Source organism: Corvus cornix, chromosome 26 (assembly GCF_000738735.6).
Source record: "Corvus cornix cornix isolate S_Up_H32 chromosome 26, ASM73873v5, whole genome shotgun sequence".
NCBI classification, from domain to species: Eukaryota; Metazoa; Chordata; class Aves; order Passeriformes; family Corvidae; genus Corvus; species Corvus cornix.
Genome location: NC_046354.1, coordinates 5234413 through 5251349, shown reverse-complemented (window position 1 = coordinate 5251349; position 16937 = coordinate 5234413). Strand labels below are relative to the sequence as shown.

The following is a 16937-nucleotide window of genomic DNA, read 5'->3' as shown; positions in this document are numbered from 1 at the left end:
TTGGGGTCAACCCTAAGGCTGGGACAGAGCTAGAAACCTGGTGCCTTGTGCTGCACTGTCCTTTGTATCTCCCACCTATACAAGGGAGCCAAAGCTTGTGGGGCACCTGTTTCCAAAAGTCGGAGTCCTTGTGTCCCTTCCCCTAGGAGAAACCCTTTCCTCAGAGCATCTGTGAGAGGGTCAGGGTAAAGTCACCCCCTGGAAGAGGAGTGGGCCCACCCCATGGTCTCGCCAGGTGAGGCAGAGCTCTCCGAGGAGGAGCAGGGCGGTTTTCACAGCATGTGCGAGCTCACCTCAGACACACCACACTAACCAGCACGGGCTGCAACACATTTCCTCTCCCCCTTCTTCAATAAATCACGGCTTCCAGCATTCATGCTTTTGTCACTAATAAATCTTCTGCTGTCTTGCACCACATGAAAGCACTACAATACCTAAACTGGCAGGCACTTCCCTGCACAGGACGCAGCTGCAAACACAACCTGCAGCGCAGGAACCTGCTGCTTGGCCCTGAGTGGAAGAGCAGTTACAGCCAGCATGCATGGGGAGGCTGCCCCATGCTCTAGAAAGCCCCACACGGCGTTTCTAGGGCACATGTAAAACCAGTCTGTGCCATAGGACCTCATTAATCTGTGGAACACTTTGCCACAGGAAATGAGTGCAGCAGTACAAACCTCACCTGCACCTATAATCAAGGTCCTGTCCTGGCTGTGGTGCCTTTGGTTCTGCCAAAACCACACAGCTGACCCTAAAGGTACATCTCTGTCCTTTGGTACATGAGGAGACCTTCCAGTTTTGGGATGGGGCCTTGGGGCAACATCTGGGACAACAGCTTGGGATGGTATCTGACCACCCCCATGGCCCTGTGTCCAGGGAGAAGAAAGCCAGAGGGTGCAGCCCCATGGATCTGTGTCTCGTTCTTCCCTTGGGAGCAGTGAGCTGAGCAGCACAGAAGTCCAGGGTCGTGTCCTTGGCCAGGATGTCTCAGGGCTGCCTGGGGAGTCACCGAATGCAACGAGCCCAGAGGAGGCCTCTAAGCTGGTCACGGGGCTGGAGCCCCTCTGCTCTGGAGCCAGGCTGGGAGAGCTGGGGGTGTTCACCTGGAGGAAGCTCCAGGGAGACCTCAGAGCCCCTTCCAGGGCCTAAAGGGGATCCAGGAGAGCTGGAGAGGGACTTTGGACGAGGGCCTGGAAGGACAGGACAGGAGGGAATGACTTCCCATTGCCAGAGGGCAGGGATAGATGGGATATTGGGAAGGACTTCTCCCTGTGAGGGTGGGCACGCCCTGGCACAGGGTGCCCAGAGCAGCTGTGGCTGCCCCTGGATCCCTGGAAGTGTCCAAGGCCAGGCTGGATGGGGCTTGGAGCAACCTGGGCTAGTGGAAGGTGTCCTTGCCCATGGCAGGGGGTGGAATGGGATGGGCTTTAAGGTCCCTTCCAACCCAAACCATCCTGGGACTCCGTGATTCTATAAATGAAACGCTCACGTGGCCGTTTCCTTTCCCAGCCCCCAGGTGCTGAGGGGCTGGTGGGGACACTTACAGGGATGCAGAACCAGGGATAAAGCAGAACTGCAGATACTGTTTCCTACAACCAGAATTTTTTCTTGTGTTCTCTGGGAAAGAGGGAAGATTAATTTCTGTCTAAAGGTACAAATGTCTTTCCTGCAGGTTTCATGCAAAGATGAACATTTGCTTTACTGAGGTTAAGAATAGCCCACAATTGTGAGTTCTCTTGAAGTTTCAAGATGCAATTATACCCAGAGCCATCCCCACATCAGATAACATCCTTGGGAAGGTGCCTTGTGCCTTCTGATCCTGCAGGTCCCTAAGATCCCTGATGTTGGCCACATGTCACACTGCCAGCAGCACCCATTGCTCCATGCCCGTGGCATTGCCAGCTCCAGGAGGTGCCACCGGCCAGGGGGAATGTCCCAGGGGCTGGTGGTCTTCAGGGCTCAGCATCACATTACAAAGCCTTTCACCCTGTGTGTGGGGCACCCTCCCAGCAGCCCCCATGCCTGCACGCCCCTCGTCTCCCCCACCATACTTGGCAGACGAGGCCTCATTTCTGCTCCCCTTCCACCCCTGCAGTTCCCACCGTGGCACATCTGATGGGATGACACGTGGTGCTTGGGCTTCACCTTCCCTTTGAACAAAGGGAATGTTCCTAATTGGTGCCCCACGGGGATGTTCAGTACTGGAAACCATCCTGTCTCCCGGGCTCTCTTTGTAGTGGGACCTGTGGCTGCTCACAAGAAGAGACAGCATGTCCCTTGAGCATGTCCTGCCCTTACAGGTGTGTTCTACTCGCTCCACTCCCATGGGGACTGCTTTTCATTTGCAAATCCTTCAAAGAGCTTTAAACAGCTACAGGAAGGCCTGCAAACAAGGCAAAGGGAGACAGAGAGCTGTGGATAGCTTGAGAGACTTGTCATCCATGGAGGGGAGGAGACTGGGAGCTGCCCTCCTTCCTCACTGCCAGCAAACCTGGGGCTGGTGCATCTGGGAATGGTTTTACATTAGCCCTTTCTGGGTCCTTGATGCATCCCTGCAGGACAGGAGGCACCACCTGAGCCTCCCTGAATCCTCCCCCTGCTCTCCATTCTGGCACAGCTCCTGCCTCCACGCAGGCTGGAGCCTGGCTCTCTTTTGACTGGGCTGCACCAGGATGCTTGTGCTTAGTCCCGCTGTTCCTCATGAAGACCGTTTCTGATCTCTTTTCTTCCCCTACTAAACTCAATTCATTCTCCAAGACCCCAGGCTCCTCCCGGCCCTGACAGCCCTGCCCTATCCCTTCCCACTGCTTTTCAGAGCGCTGCTTGGTGATCCCTGTCCTGACCTCCGCTCCTCTCCCTTGGGTCCTTGTCACACAGGCAGGACCCCGTGCCTGAGAACCAACCCAGCTCCTCGGAGGAAGAAGGATCTGGGGGAGCAGCGTGTTCCACAGGCATGGAGGCACTTTGGCATCCCGGCTGAAGTGTCTGGTCTCCAGGGCAGCAGCAGCCACTGCCCTGCAGTTGGCAGAGGGGTGGCAGGGGTCCCTCAGCTGCCGCTGCAGAGCGCTGCGAGCGCTGCGCTTCCCCTTCCCTCCCCCACGCCGCTGCTGCTCCCTGACCCAGGCAGGTGCAGAGGGGGAGAGGCATTTGCAGCCCCATCGCTGCCTTTTGGCACCAGAGCCCCTACCAGAATCAAAGAGCTTTTCAAAGCAAACCTTAAACTCCTTTAATCGCCAGCGAGAGCTCCTCCCACACAGATCTAAGGGCCATGAGCTCAGTGTTTTCGTTGCCCCAGGCAGATTTATGAGCTTATTCTTCAAGAAAGGGCGGGAGAGAGGGGAGGCCGTGGCATATTGCTTAGCCCGGGGGGCGGGCAGGGAGCAGAGGGGGGAGCGAGGCTTTGCGGTGCGAGGACTCCGCAGAGCGCTGGGCTCTGCCGCGGCTCTCGGGAGCGCTGGGGAGGAGAAGCGGCCGGGGCTGAGCGGGGCCCCGCCTGCGGGGCTGGAGCCCGGGGCACGGGGCGGGCGGGCAGCAGCTCCCTCCGGCCTCCGGCCCTCCGGCCAGGCTCCGGGCACGGCGCTGCATCCCTCGGCATCCCTCAAAGCACGAGCGGAGCGGCTCCTGCAGCCCCGGCCGGGCTGTCCCGGCAGCGCTCGCCGCGGCAGGGAGGAGGGAGGAGGCGTGCTGGCGGTTCTGCACGGCTGTCCATCCCCGGCACAGCCCCAGCTCTGTGCGCAGTGGCTCCAAACACCTCTGCGCTACCTTCCCCCCGCGCTCCCCATCCCTACACCTGCTCCCTTCTGCCGGGGAGCGCAGCGAGCGCACCAAAAGTTTGGCTGCTGCCTCTCCTGCAGTGACCCGGGCACCAGCCGGTGCCTTTGGGATGGGGCAGATCCTGCATCTCCTCTCATGCAGGAGTCGAATTCAGCAAATCTTGTGGGTCCCTTCCAGCTCAGAAGATTCCATGGTTCTATGGTACTCTGAAAGTGCCCCACCAAGAATGAGACACCTGCTCACATCCAGATACCTTTTAGCACTTCCCAACAGCCCTGCAGGAGATGCCTCTTTCCTTCTGAGCTGAGATCGTGGGGGAGTCCCAGCAGTGATGGCACTATAGGCACAGCCCTCTGCATTGTCACCTGCAGCACTGCCTGTTGTGGCTGGGAGGACTTGAGGAATGCAACCCTCCTTCATGGACCATTTCCTCCAGAGAGCACTGGAGGAAATCCCACTCCCACTAATCCCAGCAGTATCCACACTGGGGAAACAGCAGCCAAGTTAAGTGAACACTGCTGGACCCAAAGTGCTTCTGCCTCATGACGTCAAGAGCAGAAAGGGAGCAGAGCCTATGAAAGGGCCTGGGAGATGATGCAACAGGAGGAAAAGTGGAGGAGATGTCATGAACCTCACTGGAAATTCAGAGACTTCTGAACTTCCTTTCCCTTGAACCTAGAACAAAGAGCCAGCATTGTCAATATTTAGTATAGAACAAAAAAATCAATATACTGTGTTTTAAAAACAGCAAAACGCTTTGCTCTGGTAGTCTTGAAGTCCTGCAATGTGAACATTAAATTGCCTGTGGGTAAATGTAGCACCAGCAGGTGAAAATATGTAAATGGAAACTCTTTTTTAGAAAGACACCTCAAAGTGAAAACACTGAAATAATCTCTCCTGATTGAACTTGTTACTACATTTCTACCGTTTACAGTCCCATGAGCACTGTCCATTTTCATTAAGCTTTTCTTTTTCAATTAAATGAGATCTTGCTTGGAAAACCATCCCATCAAACATGTTCTTCGGGCAGCTCTAGGACTGACCTCACTATTAAGGCAGGCTGAGAGATGTGGGGCTCAGCCTGGAGAAGAGAAGGCTCTGGGGAGACCTTAGAGCCCCTTCCAGTGCCTAAAGGGGCTTAAAGAAAAGAGGGAGAGCAGCTTTTTACATGGGCAGATAGTGACAGGATAAGGGACAGTGGCTTCCCACAGGCAGATGGCAGGGTTAGATTATATGTTCATTAAGAAATTCTTTCTTTGAGGGTGCTGAGGCCCTGGCACAGGGTGCCCAGAGAAGCTGTGGCTGCCCCATCCCTGGAAATGTCCCAGACCAGGCTGGGCAGAGCTTGGAGCAACCTGGATGGTGGAAGGTGGAATGAGATGATCTTTAAGGTCCCTTCCAACCCAAACTATTCTGTGGCTCTATGATTAATGGTCCTGCAATTCTGGCTTTGCTCTGAGCACTCCCACCCATCCCTCACTCTCTCCCTCACCGCTATTTTGTCTGCTTGCTGTGGAGTTTGGTGTCTTCCCACTGCTCTGCCCTGAGCCTCGAGTCCAGACACACAACCATGAAGCATCTGTAGGACCATGCTCATCATCCTCACCGCAGGGATGAAGGCCCACTGAGCACTGCTGTGGGCCAAGGGACCAGGACATTTCAGCTCTCGGCTGGGCTGGGGGTTCCACCTTGCCCAGGGAGCACAAAAGGCCATTTGGAAACACTTGCTCAAGAGCTGTGCTGTCTCCTTGTTTCTCTCACAAGCCACTCTTCAAGCTGTGCCTGATCCCAGGTTTTTTCTGCTTGGTTTTCTCCTCCTCACCGGCTGGGGAGCACAGGACAGGAATTACACCGTTCCTGGTTAGTGGTCATCTGCCTGCTCCAGAGGGAAACACCAGCCAGAGCCTGGGTTGGATTTGGTGCCAGCAGCTGAAATCTGGGGCTCAGGCAGGTCCTGGTTTGGGCCAGCCCATTGGGGTATTCCAAAGTGTCGTCATTCATGAGTGCTGGGAGATGTTCCCCCCTGGGGCCTTCCTAGCACCATGCCAGCAAAACTGTCAGCCACAGGAGACCCTGAGGTTGTAATTGAGGTGCTGGGCAATTGGAGTTGAACTCAGGTGGCCTGCCCTTGAAATCTTTGAAATCCTGCTGGTAAGGATGCAGCAAGGATGCAGAGCACACCTGTGCGCATGTGAAGCGCCTCTATGGAGTCAGCAGATGGACTTTGTAGAGTCCCTTCGAAGGAACCCAAATCCCTGACAGTGGGAAATCCTTGTCAGCCCTGATATTTTAAGTGTGGAAAAAAAAATTCCTCAAAGCTGATAAATGGTGAATATGACCCTGTGACTCCACTGCAGTGTGCAGAGCCCAGCTCTTCAAGTGCCTCTCACCAGCTTTATCTCCCTCATCCACGACCCCGAGCCCACAGAGGTTTCCCGCTGCTCCTGCTTTGGCTGCCCTTCTCCCAGGCATTCTGGGCATTCCCGAGGATGAGACCATGGACTTTGGGCTGTACAGGGAGGGAATGGCACTTCCTCTTGGTCTGCCAGCAGGAAAGAAGGTCAAGCAGAGAGCAGCCCTTAGTCTGCTGGCCAACTGATAGTAACATTTGATAGTCCTGGGCGCTGTCGTGGCTTGAGGAGTGGAAGGGTCTGGGAGTGAGTCTGCACCTTTGTGGTGTGTTTGGATGGGTCCTGGTGCAACACTGGGGCTCCTGTGGTGACCATGGCATGAGGAAGCAGCTGTGGATGGGCCCTGGCACTGGGCAAGCCTCAGGCACAGGATGGGGACAGGATGGGTGATGTCTGTGCGACATCACCTGGGGGACGAGAGCAGCACTGGCCCCAGGAAGGACCTAATTTACGCTTTGCATTGGGATTTTGTGCTCTCTGCATTTTTGGCTGCTCCCTCTTTCTCCCTCGGGTGTGTGACTGTCCCAAAGGCACACAGAGGTCCCTGTCACCCCTGCAGGAAACCCCAGCTCCTTGGAGACCCAGTCACCCCTTCAGCCCCAACACCTCCTCACAGCTGTCCTGCCTGCCCAGGCTTCCAGAGGGCAGCATCCTGTCCCCCCCATTGGTGTCCCAGCTCCTCTGGCAGCTCTTGGGGTGCTCCCCATCTCAGGGGGTTGTGGTGGCTGTCCTTCCCACAGCGGGGGCTGCAGGGGGCAGATGTTGGCACATGGGGAGGGATTCGGGCTGAGGGGAGCTGCCTTCACCCCTGCTGCTTGACTTGCTGCAGGCACCAGCTATGTCCTGAGCCTCCAAACCTGCTGCCTCACCTACCTGCAGTTCTGTGGGTCTTTAGAAGATGCAAATGTCAAGAAAAAGGTGTATTTCCCTCACTCTGCCCTATCCAGCATTGGGTCCAGCACAGTGTGACCTGGGAAGTGTCTGCTCAGCTTCAAAGCATCCCTGTCTCCCTGTCAGGGGTCATGTAGCACCTGATTCCGGGGGGTGCTCAGAGGAGAGAGTGGGTGAGGCAGAGCCCCAGACTCCCAGCGGGATGCTAAATTCCAGGCAGTGTCTCAAAATGTCTCTGCAAGGTGAGAACAGCCCTGAGGGCTCCTGGTCCCATTCAGCTCAAAGGAATGAGCTGGGGGAATGAGAAGCTTTCTGTCTGGGAAGCCTCTTGAGATGCCTGGTGATACCTGGGAGCAGCCAGGATCTTCTGCTTTTCCCTCCCCCCAGACCCTGCTGTGACAGCAGCAGCCTGACAGCCTCATCAGTTGTGTCCTGCCCCAGGTCTGTGCTGGTTTCCCAGGGCAGAGAACAGCCCTGCAGGCAGCGGCCTGTGCCTGGCTCCACGGCAAGGTGTGCAGGGGCCTGGGACAGGAACACAGCAGGCACCGGTGTTTCTGGGGAGGGGGCACAGAGCAGCAGAACTGCCTGACCCCTCCATAAGGATGGGGAGACCTGAGACCCTTGGGAAGTGGGGGATGGCTCCTCCAGCTGAGCTTTGAGCCACGGTGCCATTGGTGTCTGGCACCCTCCAGGTTTGTGTCCTTCATCCTCATCTCTTCCCCTGCAGCATCTCCATGGCCCGCTCTTCCACAGGGCGGTGCTCCCCACCCTGCCCGAGGCCCACACACTGCTCACACCAGTAGGTTTGATCAGCCTTCACAAGAAAAGGAGGAATGGAGGAGTGTTCTGCTCTTTTAACTATTGACTGGAAGGGTGTAGAGAAGCCCGAGCCAATGTCTCCTTGGAGTTGTGCAGGGGAAGGATGGGAGGTAATGGGCACAAGAGGAACCACAGGAAATTGCAATTAGATATTAGGACAAACGGGATAGTAAACAATGGGGAAAAGGTGAGGGAATCTTAGAGGTACTACTAAGATTATCCAGGTTTACCTACTGGAGAAGATCCTGACCAGCCTCACAGGATGGACCTGTTTGAATGTGGATAAGAGACCTCCAGAGGTGTCTTCCAGCCTAGGATATCTGGGCAATCCTTCCAGTCCCTCCCCATGTATGCTTAGTCCAGGCTGGGGATAAGGCACTGCAAGATGTGTCAGATCCCTCTATACCTGTGCAGGGTGTGGGGCTGTGTGTGTTCCCTGGCCAGCTGAAGTCCACATGTGGCCATGGCCCTATTGCTGCTGCCTTTCCATCCCAAGGTGTCCTCTGCTGAGACAGACTCTCCATTCCTTTCCTGCAAATGACAGCTGGACAGGACAGCACCTCCCTAGGAGGGGCCTGGCAGGCACAAGCAACATGGTGTCAATTTTTTTATGGTGGAAGAGGAGCAGCCTTAGCAAAGTGAGAGCATCCCTTCACCCCCAGCATTGCCACCTGTCCCCCTTGCAGGGGCTTGTAGCCAGATACATGGGGATGAGGGGGATCAGGATGCCATCCTAGGACAGGGGGCTGCACTGAGCACCTGCACCCAACTACGGGCATCTTCCTGGTGACAGCCATGGGGACAGCTGGGGACTGAACTGCACCAGCCCAGGTGGTGCAACACCTGCCCTAGGGAATCTGAGGTGGGGCACTGGTGTGCAGTGGTGCCAGGGATCACAGCTAAGATAATATTTTAAGCACCAAGCAGCTTTTCCCATTTCCCCATCCTCCTCTGAGCCCCTTTGCGCAGTCACCTGTCTGCCGCAGAGGAATCTTCCCCTACGCAGCTCCACTCTCCTGCACCCCCAGCTTGCTGCTGTCCTTTCCAGTCAGTCCCCAGTAGCTCCAGCCACCTCTGCTGCAGCCCCAGGTCAACCCTCTGACACACGTTGAGAGACAGAGATGTGGTGTGTGATACAGGGCTGTGGGGACTCACTGGCACATCAGCTAAAGGGGAAATCTCTCCCCTCTCCTTGACCACAGCTGCAATTTTGCCAGCGATGTCTCCACTGAAAACACTCGGCTTTGGATGGGTGGGATCAGGGTCAAGTTCAGAGAGGTGCAGGAGGGAGCAAGGACAGGATTCTTGCAGAGAGACAGGCATGGTGGAGGCACAGCACGGTCAGGATGGGGCATGGGCACCAGCTCATTAGTGGTGAGGCAGTGTCTAATCAGAGGTGATTACGAGGATCCTTTATTTTGCTCGGGAGGAAGTCCTGCTCTGCACTGTGCCAGTGACTTGCTGAGAAGACAGAGCACGGAGCAAAGAAGCCGGAAAGTTTTGCGAGCAGCTGCCCACCAGCTCCATGCTCCTGCTGCCATTCCAGGGCTCTCTCTTCAGCCCTTGTAGCTCTCCAAAGCAGTCTGGCGTTTCTTTATGTATTTGAATGTGGAGTTTGAGCCTGTATTTCCATGAAGAACTTAGATCTCACTCCAATATCCATACTTTCTACAAAATTTGTGCTGATTTGCTTTTACAAACCAGCCCTGGCTGCACACTTGTACCTGGGAATCTAACCTCACATAGCTTGCTAACAGTAGTGACAGAAGCAGAGAGAAAACCCAGCTCTCCAGTCCTCCTCCAGTCATTCCCAGTTCATTCTGATTTCCTGCCTCCATCATATCTGCTCCGTCCTCTCCTTGGCAGGGTTTAATGGATAAGCACCAAAAGGGTCGGTTTTCCCCAAAGAGGGAGGGAGCGAGGAACACTGAGGCCCCCTCCAGCACCCCCCGGGCCCGCCCCGCGCTCGGTGCAGCCGGAGGGTCCCCCCAGCCGGGCGTGGGCTGGGGAGGGGGCTCTGCCCGTGCAAAGGACCGTCACTGGCGCCACCGTGTGAGCCCACGGGGAGCGGCCCACGGGCAGCGGGGCCGGTACGGGCACGGGAGAGAGAGGGGCCGGTAGAGACACGGGAGAGAGAGGGGCCGGTAGAGACACGGGAGAGAGAGGGGCCGGTACAGACACGGGAGAGAGAGGGGCCGGTACAGACACAGGAACGGGGCCGGTAGAGACACGGGAGAGAGAGGGGCCGGTAGAAACACGGGAGAGAGAGGGGCCGGTACAGACACGGGAACGGGGCCGGTACAGACACGGGAGAGAGGGGGCCGGTACAGCCCACGGGGGAACGGGGCCGGTACAGTCACAAGGGAACGGGGCCGGCACAGCCACAGGGGAACGGAGCCGGTACAGCCACAAGGGAACGGGGCCCGTACAGCCCACGGGGGAACGGGGCCGGTACAGCCACAAGGGAACGGGGTCGGTACAGCCCACGGGGGAACGGGGCCGGTACAGCCACAAGGGAACGGGGTCGGTACAGCCCACGGGGGAGCGGGGCCGGTACAGCCACAAGGGAACGGGGTCGGTACAGCCACAAGGGAACGGGGACGGTACAGTCACAAGGGAACGGGGCCGGTACAGCCCACGGGGGAACGGGGCTGGTACAGACACGGGGAGCGGGGCCGGTACAGTCACAAGGGAGCGGGGGCTGGTACAGCCCACGGGGAGCGGGGCCGCGGCCAAGGGACCGCACCAGCACCATCCCGAAGTGCTGGGTGCTGCGGGGCTGTCCCGAGGACCCAGTCCCAGTGGAATCCAGGGCTCTGCCAGCAGCCTCAGCAGGCACTGGCCGCACCCGCTGGGATTCACGCACAGGGATCCGTATCCCAGAGCTGTGTCCCTGCTCCAACCACCGTGGCCAGGGTGAAGGTGGCACTGAGCGCCAGGAACACCGTAATGTGCCTGGGTTCGTGTGGGCGGGCAGCTGTGCAGTTCCCAGCCCGAGGGACAGCTCCGTGGGGATGACACGCAGCGTCCCCTCTGCGGAGTGGGAGCAGCGGGTGCCCCATCCTGTGGTACCGGAGGGTGAAGTGGGTGCCTGATGGGGCTTCCCCTTGTCCCCACAGAAGCATCAATGCTGCAATGTTCTGCATTCTCCCACATGCTCCAGTGACTTTGCACTCGTGGGCAGCCGGTTCCAAACCAAGCCCGAAGGATAGTTCTGTGCAGTCACATCTCATGTAACAAGTGGTTCCCTCTCCTAGGGGAAATTCAGCCTGCATTACCCATTTCTCTCATCTTCCATGGTCTCCAGTGAACATCGTCCTTTCCCGTCTTATTTCTCTCCCAGCTAACCCAGTACAGCTCTGGCCATCCAGTGGCTGGCACAAGACCGTGCTCCTCAGGCGAGCGGGAGGAGCAGAGAAGCCCTTACCCAGCTGGGGCAGCTCCCACCTGGCTGCGCAAAGCCCTTCCTGAAGGGGCTCGGGTGCTTTGCTCTGACAGCTGAGCACCTGCATCTCAGCACAATCCAGGAACGGCGGAAAACCAACACCATGGTCTGTTTGCCACTCCCAGCCTCGAGTCCCCCCTCAGCACACTGAGCACAACATGAACATCCCCAGCACCGTCTGGGGCTACCAGTGGTCCGTGATGGCTGTGGCACACGCGGCTTCCCTTGGCAGTGCCCCAGCTGCATTCCGAGCTCGGAATGCCGCGGTCCTTCCCAGCCTGTCTGCCGAACAGCTGTAGCTCGTGGCTGCAGCGCTGCCTGTAAACCCAGGAAGCATCTTCCGCAGGGAGAACTTGTCTCCCTGAGAGAGATGTTTCCTCTCCTGGTTAAACACTGAGATTTTCCACAGTCGTTTATCAGGATCCTCAGTCATCACCGGTATGATGGCACCGAGACCACCTCTAGGGCTAGAAATGAACGCACCAGTCTCTGTCAATTAACCCTTTGGGGTATTAACATCAGAAGGGGTATGAAACATTCAGATAATCAAGAATTTTTAAATAAAATTAATACATAAATAATCAAAACACAACACTTACCAACCCCCCAGACCTCTTACAAGACTTTAATATTCATTTTAAAAAGGCAACTCGGACACTGCTGGTGGCCAGCACAACCCAAACCCCGCAAAGCCCTGAGTTATTGCAGCTATTGAAATGCTTGACAGAAGGATCCCAGAGCAGTTTTCCCTAATTGCTGTATAAAAATACTCCATTATGTGCTCAGACAATCAAAATCGACCCAACAAGTCAGTTCCCGTGGTCCGCTGCAATCACGGAGCAGAGCAGAACATCGCAGTATAAACAGCGCTCGCAGAGGGGCGCGGGAGGAGGGGAGCTTGGCAGGTCCTGCCCAAAGAGCTGCCTTTTTTGTTGCTATTTTGCTTGGTTTCTAATTTCCACAGGAAATTTAATTTCGGGAATATGTGGCAAAAACTTCCAAGCCGGAGGAAAGCTGCAGCTGTTGAAGGGGTCCAGGGGAAGCACTGCAAAAGCAGCAGCAAGGGCTGTACTTACAGGTAAGCGGTGAGAGGGCTCAGGTTGGCAGGGACCTCCGAAAGCCCCAGCTCGGAGCAATCCACCGAGAGCACGATGCCATCCTGTTCGCAGTGGCACTGGGGCGGGCAGGAGGGCGCAGCACCTGGCTCCACAGGCACAGCCCGGCAGCGGGCAGAGGACGCCAGGAGAATGCCCCAGAAGAGGAGCGTGTCCATCCTCGCCCTGGCTGCGGGGCCGGGGCGCGGTGTCGCCGGCCGGCTGCGGGCGCGGGGCTCGGCGGGGCGCAGCGGAGCGGTGCCGGCGCCTGGCACGCAGCGGGCACGGGATCCCCGGCAGGTCCCGGTGTGGTGAGGATGCAGCCAGGCAAGGGAAGGCATTGCTGAATGATCTTGGTTATTGGGTTTCAAGGGCTGGGCAGGGGCGTGAGACACTCCAATGGGAGGAGTTAAACTTTCTACTCTTTCCCTCTCTCTCTCTCTCTTAGAGCTGGCAGGAATTTCATTCAAAGGGAAGAAAGGGGAAAAAAAAACCAAAAGAAACCTCAACAAATAAAGACCTGTTCATAGCTCCAGGACCCAGGCTTGTTTTGTAACCATGTTTTTGTGAGATAGCAGGGCAGGGGAAGGCAGAGCTGGCTCCGACAGGGCAGAGGAGTGTAAGTAGTGAGGCAGGAGTACCCAACAGGCACTTCAAGGGCTCCAGACTTTGGGACGCTGAAATATAACCCCAGATAAAGGACTCTGTGTCTGTGCTAGCTGCTAAACTCAGCTGTGACTGGAAAGTCAGGGTGCAGCTGGGGAGAAAGGACTGAGGAGCTCAGGACAAGCTTTTTGCTGGGAGCGACCATGCCCAAGGCTGGCTGTCTGTCTGTCCTGAGCTCCAGCCCTGACTCTTCAGCAGCGCCGTTGCTCTCCCCTTGCACCAGGCAGGGGCTAGGGGGAGATGCAGGGGGATGGAGCAGCAGTGTCATGCTGTGCAGCTCCATGGTGGGACGTGGTGCTGTTGTTACAGTTTTGCCCAGATCAAGGGCATGCGTGAGCTGCGTTTTGCAGGAGCTGCCCAGCACTGATGCCAGGAGCAGGGGCTGGGTTGCTTCAACAGCTCTTTCTAACCCTGGGTAAAGTGGCCAAAGAAGAGGAATAGTTCACTGAGTGGGGCTTGAAGCCATGTCACCTGCACCTGTGCCGTGGTCTGGCTTAGCAGGGGCTACTGCCTAGGCCAGCCCAGGGCCTCATAGTGTCCTGGAACATGTGGGATGTGCATCAGAGCAGGATTCTGTATCAAGGAGCTACCGAGTTCTGGGCAGCAGAAACACCTGATTAGCAAAGGGTGCTGGCCCTGCAACAGGAGAAGGCTGCAAAGGACAGCTCCGTGTCCTCTCTCATGATGGCCACTGGCTGCTCAGGGCCACTGTGATGCCCTCAGATGGGGTGACTGCTGTAATCCCATGGCAGTGGTTTGAGGGATAGGGGCAAGCCTGGCCCCACAGCTTGAACCACACCGAGTCTCTCTGTACAGAGCCAAGCATCTCGTCTGTAACAGGGACAGCAGCTGAACACGGCTCTCACACTGATGGCAGACAGCTCTCCATGGGGCTTTAGGTGGATCTGGATTCCCAGTTTGTTCCTCCCTCTGCCTCCCCCACAGCCATGAATGGAGGAGGTGAATGAGGTAGAGAAAGAAGGGCCCAGGTTTGGGTCGCTGCAAATTGCACCCACAAAGTCACCTCTCCCACTGTAACCATGCTGTGGCAAAGTGCCACGTGGCCAAAGCACAGACTGGGAGATGCTTTCACATTCCTGCTTCCTCTGAATGGGCCTTTCCTTCTGGCAAAAGAGTTTCCTGACTGATATCCCCATGATCACAGGATAAAAGAGGCAGAAGGGTTATCTGGGGTCAGGAAGATGAACTGGCACACTGGGAGACTTAAATAGCTCCAGCTCACCGGGGCTGGGGTGCCTTGAGACCTGTGAGTCAGAGTGGGCATCTCCTCCCCCAAAACTGTGCTGAAGATGGAGTTCAGGGTTCGGGGCTGATGCACAGACTTTGGCTGAGGGGTGCTGGCCAGGGTGATGCTGGATCTGAAACTATTTCACTTGCCAAGTGCATTCAGATCCCGCAGATTCAGGACTCCCTGGGACTGCTGCAGTCATTGGAAAGAGCATCACCAAGTGCAGAGGAGTGAGAGGATTTTGGTCTAGGAGCAGGAACTAGTTTAATTGGAATAAAGGCGCTTCCATCATAAAGAGTGATGGAGATGTCATTGATTAAACAGTTGCAATGCCTTTTGACAGCTCCGAATATAAATCACTGCTTGGTGGGGAGACAGGGAGCCCTCCTCAGAGAGATGAGTCCCCTCAACACTCCTCCCCTCCAGCTCTGAGACGGGACACGCTAGCAGGGCCCGAAATGGCTGGACATGCTCTGACAGTAGCCAGGAATCTGAAGTCAGTCTGGAGAAAGTGTCAGGCCTATCACTCCCGGCTGCAGCAGCAGCAGCTCTTATCTGTGATTCCTGCTCCTCTCCCTCACTGCATCACCATCTCTTCACAATTTCTCACTCAGTGAACTGTCCTTGGGAACCCAAGGCTCTGGCTGATCATGCTATTGAGTTCTTGCAAAAAATCCCACCGAAGAGGTTCCTATTGAAAACTACCATTCAGCTGAAGCAGAGATATTTCCTCATGAAGGCACCGACTGCAATTTTCACACTTTTTTGGAGCAGCATGTCCTGACACTGGAGAGCTTTTCTCCATGTGCCTCACTTTGACTTTTCTGTTTGCTTTTTATTCCAGGTCGGCTGTGGAGTTTCATATCCATGCCTCATTTCTCTGAGATCTTAGCTGTCACTATTCAAAGTGTCACTTACTCCAGCGTGTCACCTGGCTCCTGGCAAAACTAAGAGTCTGGACACCAGGTTGCTTGGACCAGAGAGCTTTGACGTTTCCATGGTAAACCTGGAATTTCTGAATGAGTCCCTCAGGGATGGAGGTGTCACTTTCCAGCCAGCTCTAGCTGAACCCGCAGCGCAGTGGGAGCAGTGTGGGCCGTGCCATTAGCAAAGGCACCGGAGCTCCCGATGCAGCTCATCGCTGCGGAGCGGATGTTTCCCTGCAGGCTCCTCCGTGTCTGTGTTGTCCTCTAGCGGCAGGCTGCGGTCTGGGAGAGGAGGAGAGCGCTGCTCCACAGCCACCCCTCCGCTCCCTGCAGGGCCCCGGCACCCTCCGCTGCACCCCCCCCTCTGCTGAGACTCTTGGGACCAAACACTGGGGGATTGGGCTGAGCGTGGTTCCTGAGCGTGGGGTACCTCTGAGCGGCAGGTGACATCCCAGGTGATGTTTCTCCTGCTGCCTCCACATTAACAGGTCTTCCTAGAGCTTGCTTAAAAACAGGAATTAAAAAAAAACCCTTGGGGAAATTTAGAATACAGCCCAAGTGGAGAACAAGGTCCAGTTCTTGTGAGCTGCAAGCATAGCCATGGGCTCAGCTGGCCAGGGGCACAGAGGGGCCAGGGGTGGTGGGAGTGGGCTGCATTCCTCACACCAGCACATGCTCCAAGGGGGTCTGACTCTGGATTGCAGCCTCGCACCTGAGGAGAGCCAGGACTTCGTGTACCAGCACTGGTCAGATCCTCTCTGTGGGCCAGAAATGAGATGCCAAAGAGGCTTTGGCCTGAGGATTGTGCCTGGCAAGGTTTTCTGGAGCTGGTGGCATTCAAAAGCTGACAGAGTTGCTGTGGAGTTATAGCTGGGGCAGGGCTGCAGCAACACCCTCATGACAAGCACTGATGGCCCCTCCTGCACAGCCAGAAGATCTCTGTGGGCCCTGATGCAAGAACTTGCTGGACCTTGACTTTGTCCCTCAGTAGTGGGCTCCATGCCCTGCAGAGGGGAGGGAGGTGATGTTGCTCCTCCAGAGGTGATGCCAGTGCCCTGGACATCCAGCTGAGGTCCTTCCCGAGCTGGAAAACTGGCGCTGCCAGCTGAGTCAAAGTGCTGGAGGCTGTTTGTTTCTGTCCTCAGCATGGGCCTGACATGGGGCCCCTGGAACAAACCACAAATGCGTCTCCTGCCCTGCTCCCATGGGGCGACTGCTTTTGCCCTCTTTTTATTTCCTTCCAGATTTTATAGGGTTCTGGATCAACCCAGTAGGATCCAGTTTGGCTGTTGATCTCCAAGGACAGCCAGGCCATACTGCAGACCTGGACGATGCTGGCTGTGTTTCACTGCCAAGGTTCCAGCAGGGACCGATGCAGTGCCACACACTGGGAGGACAGCAGCGAGTCCCTCCCTCCAGAAGGGCTTGCAGGGGCAGGAGAGGATGCAGAGAGCCTTTAGCAGGATCACAGGGCACAGGGACACCAGAGAAAAAATAAGCATCACCAGGACTGGCCCATGTGTGCCATGGCATTCACCCATCCCCCTCATCCGACATCTCTGTGAGGGGACACTCACTCCTGAGACATGACCTCTCTTTTGAGTAAGGCTCCTCAGACTTGCCAGCCCTGGCTCCTCTTGAAGCTGATCCTTTAGGTTCTGGGTG

At 56.4% G+C, this 16937-nt stretch overlaps 1 protein-coding gene across 2 annotated transcripts in view; it reads right to left on the bottom strand.

The window, feature by feature from the left end:
- Positions 1 to 12773, bottom strand: part of LGR6 (leucine rich repeat containing G protein-coupled receptor 6) — a 151225-nt gene extending 138452 nt beyond the window's left edge. Inside the window, exon 1 of one of the 2 annotated variants that reach the window (XM_019288991.2) lies at positions 12414 to 12773. In XM_019288991.2, the coding sequence (XP_019144536.1) occupies positions 12414 to 12772 (359 nt within the window). In that variant the 5' untranslated portion in view covers position 12773. The remainder of the gene's footprint in view (positions 1 to 12413) is intronic. The other variant, XM_010404499.3, reaches the window with a different exon arrangement.
- Positions 12774 to 16937: the final 4164 nt, after the last annotated feature.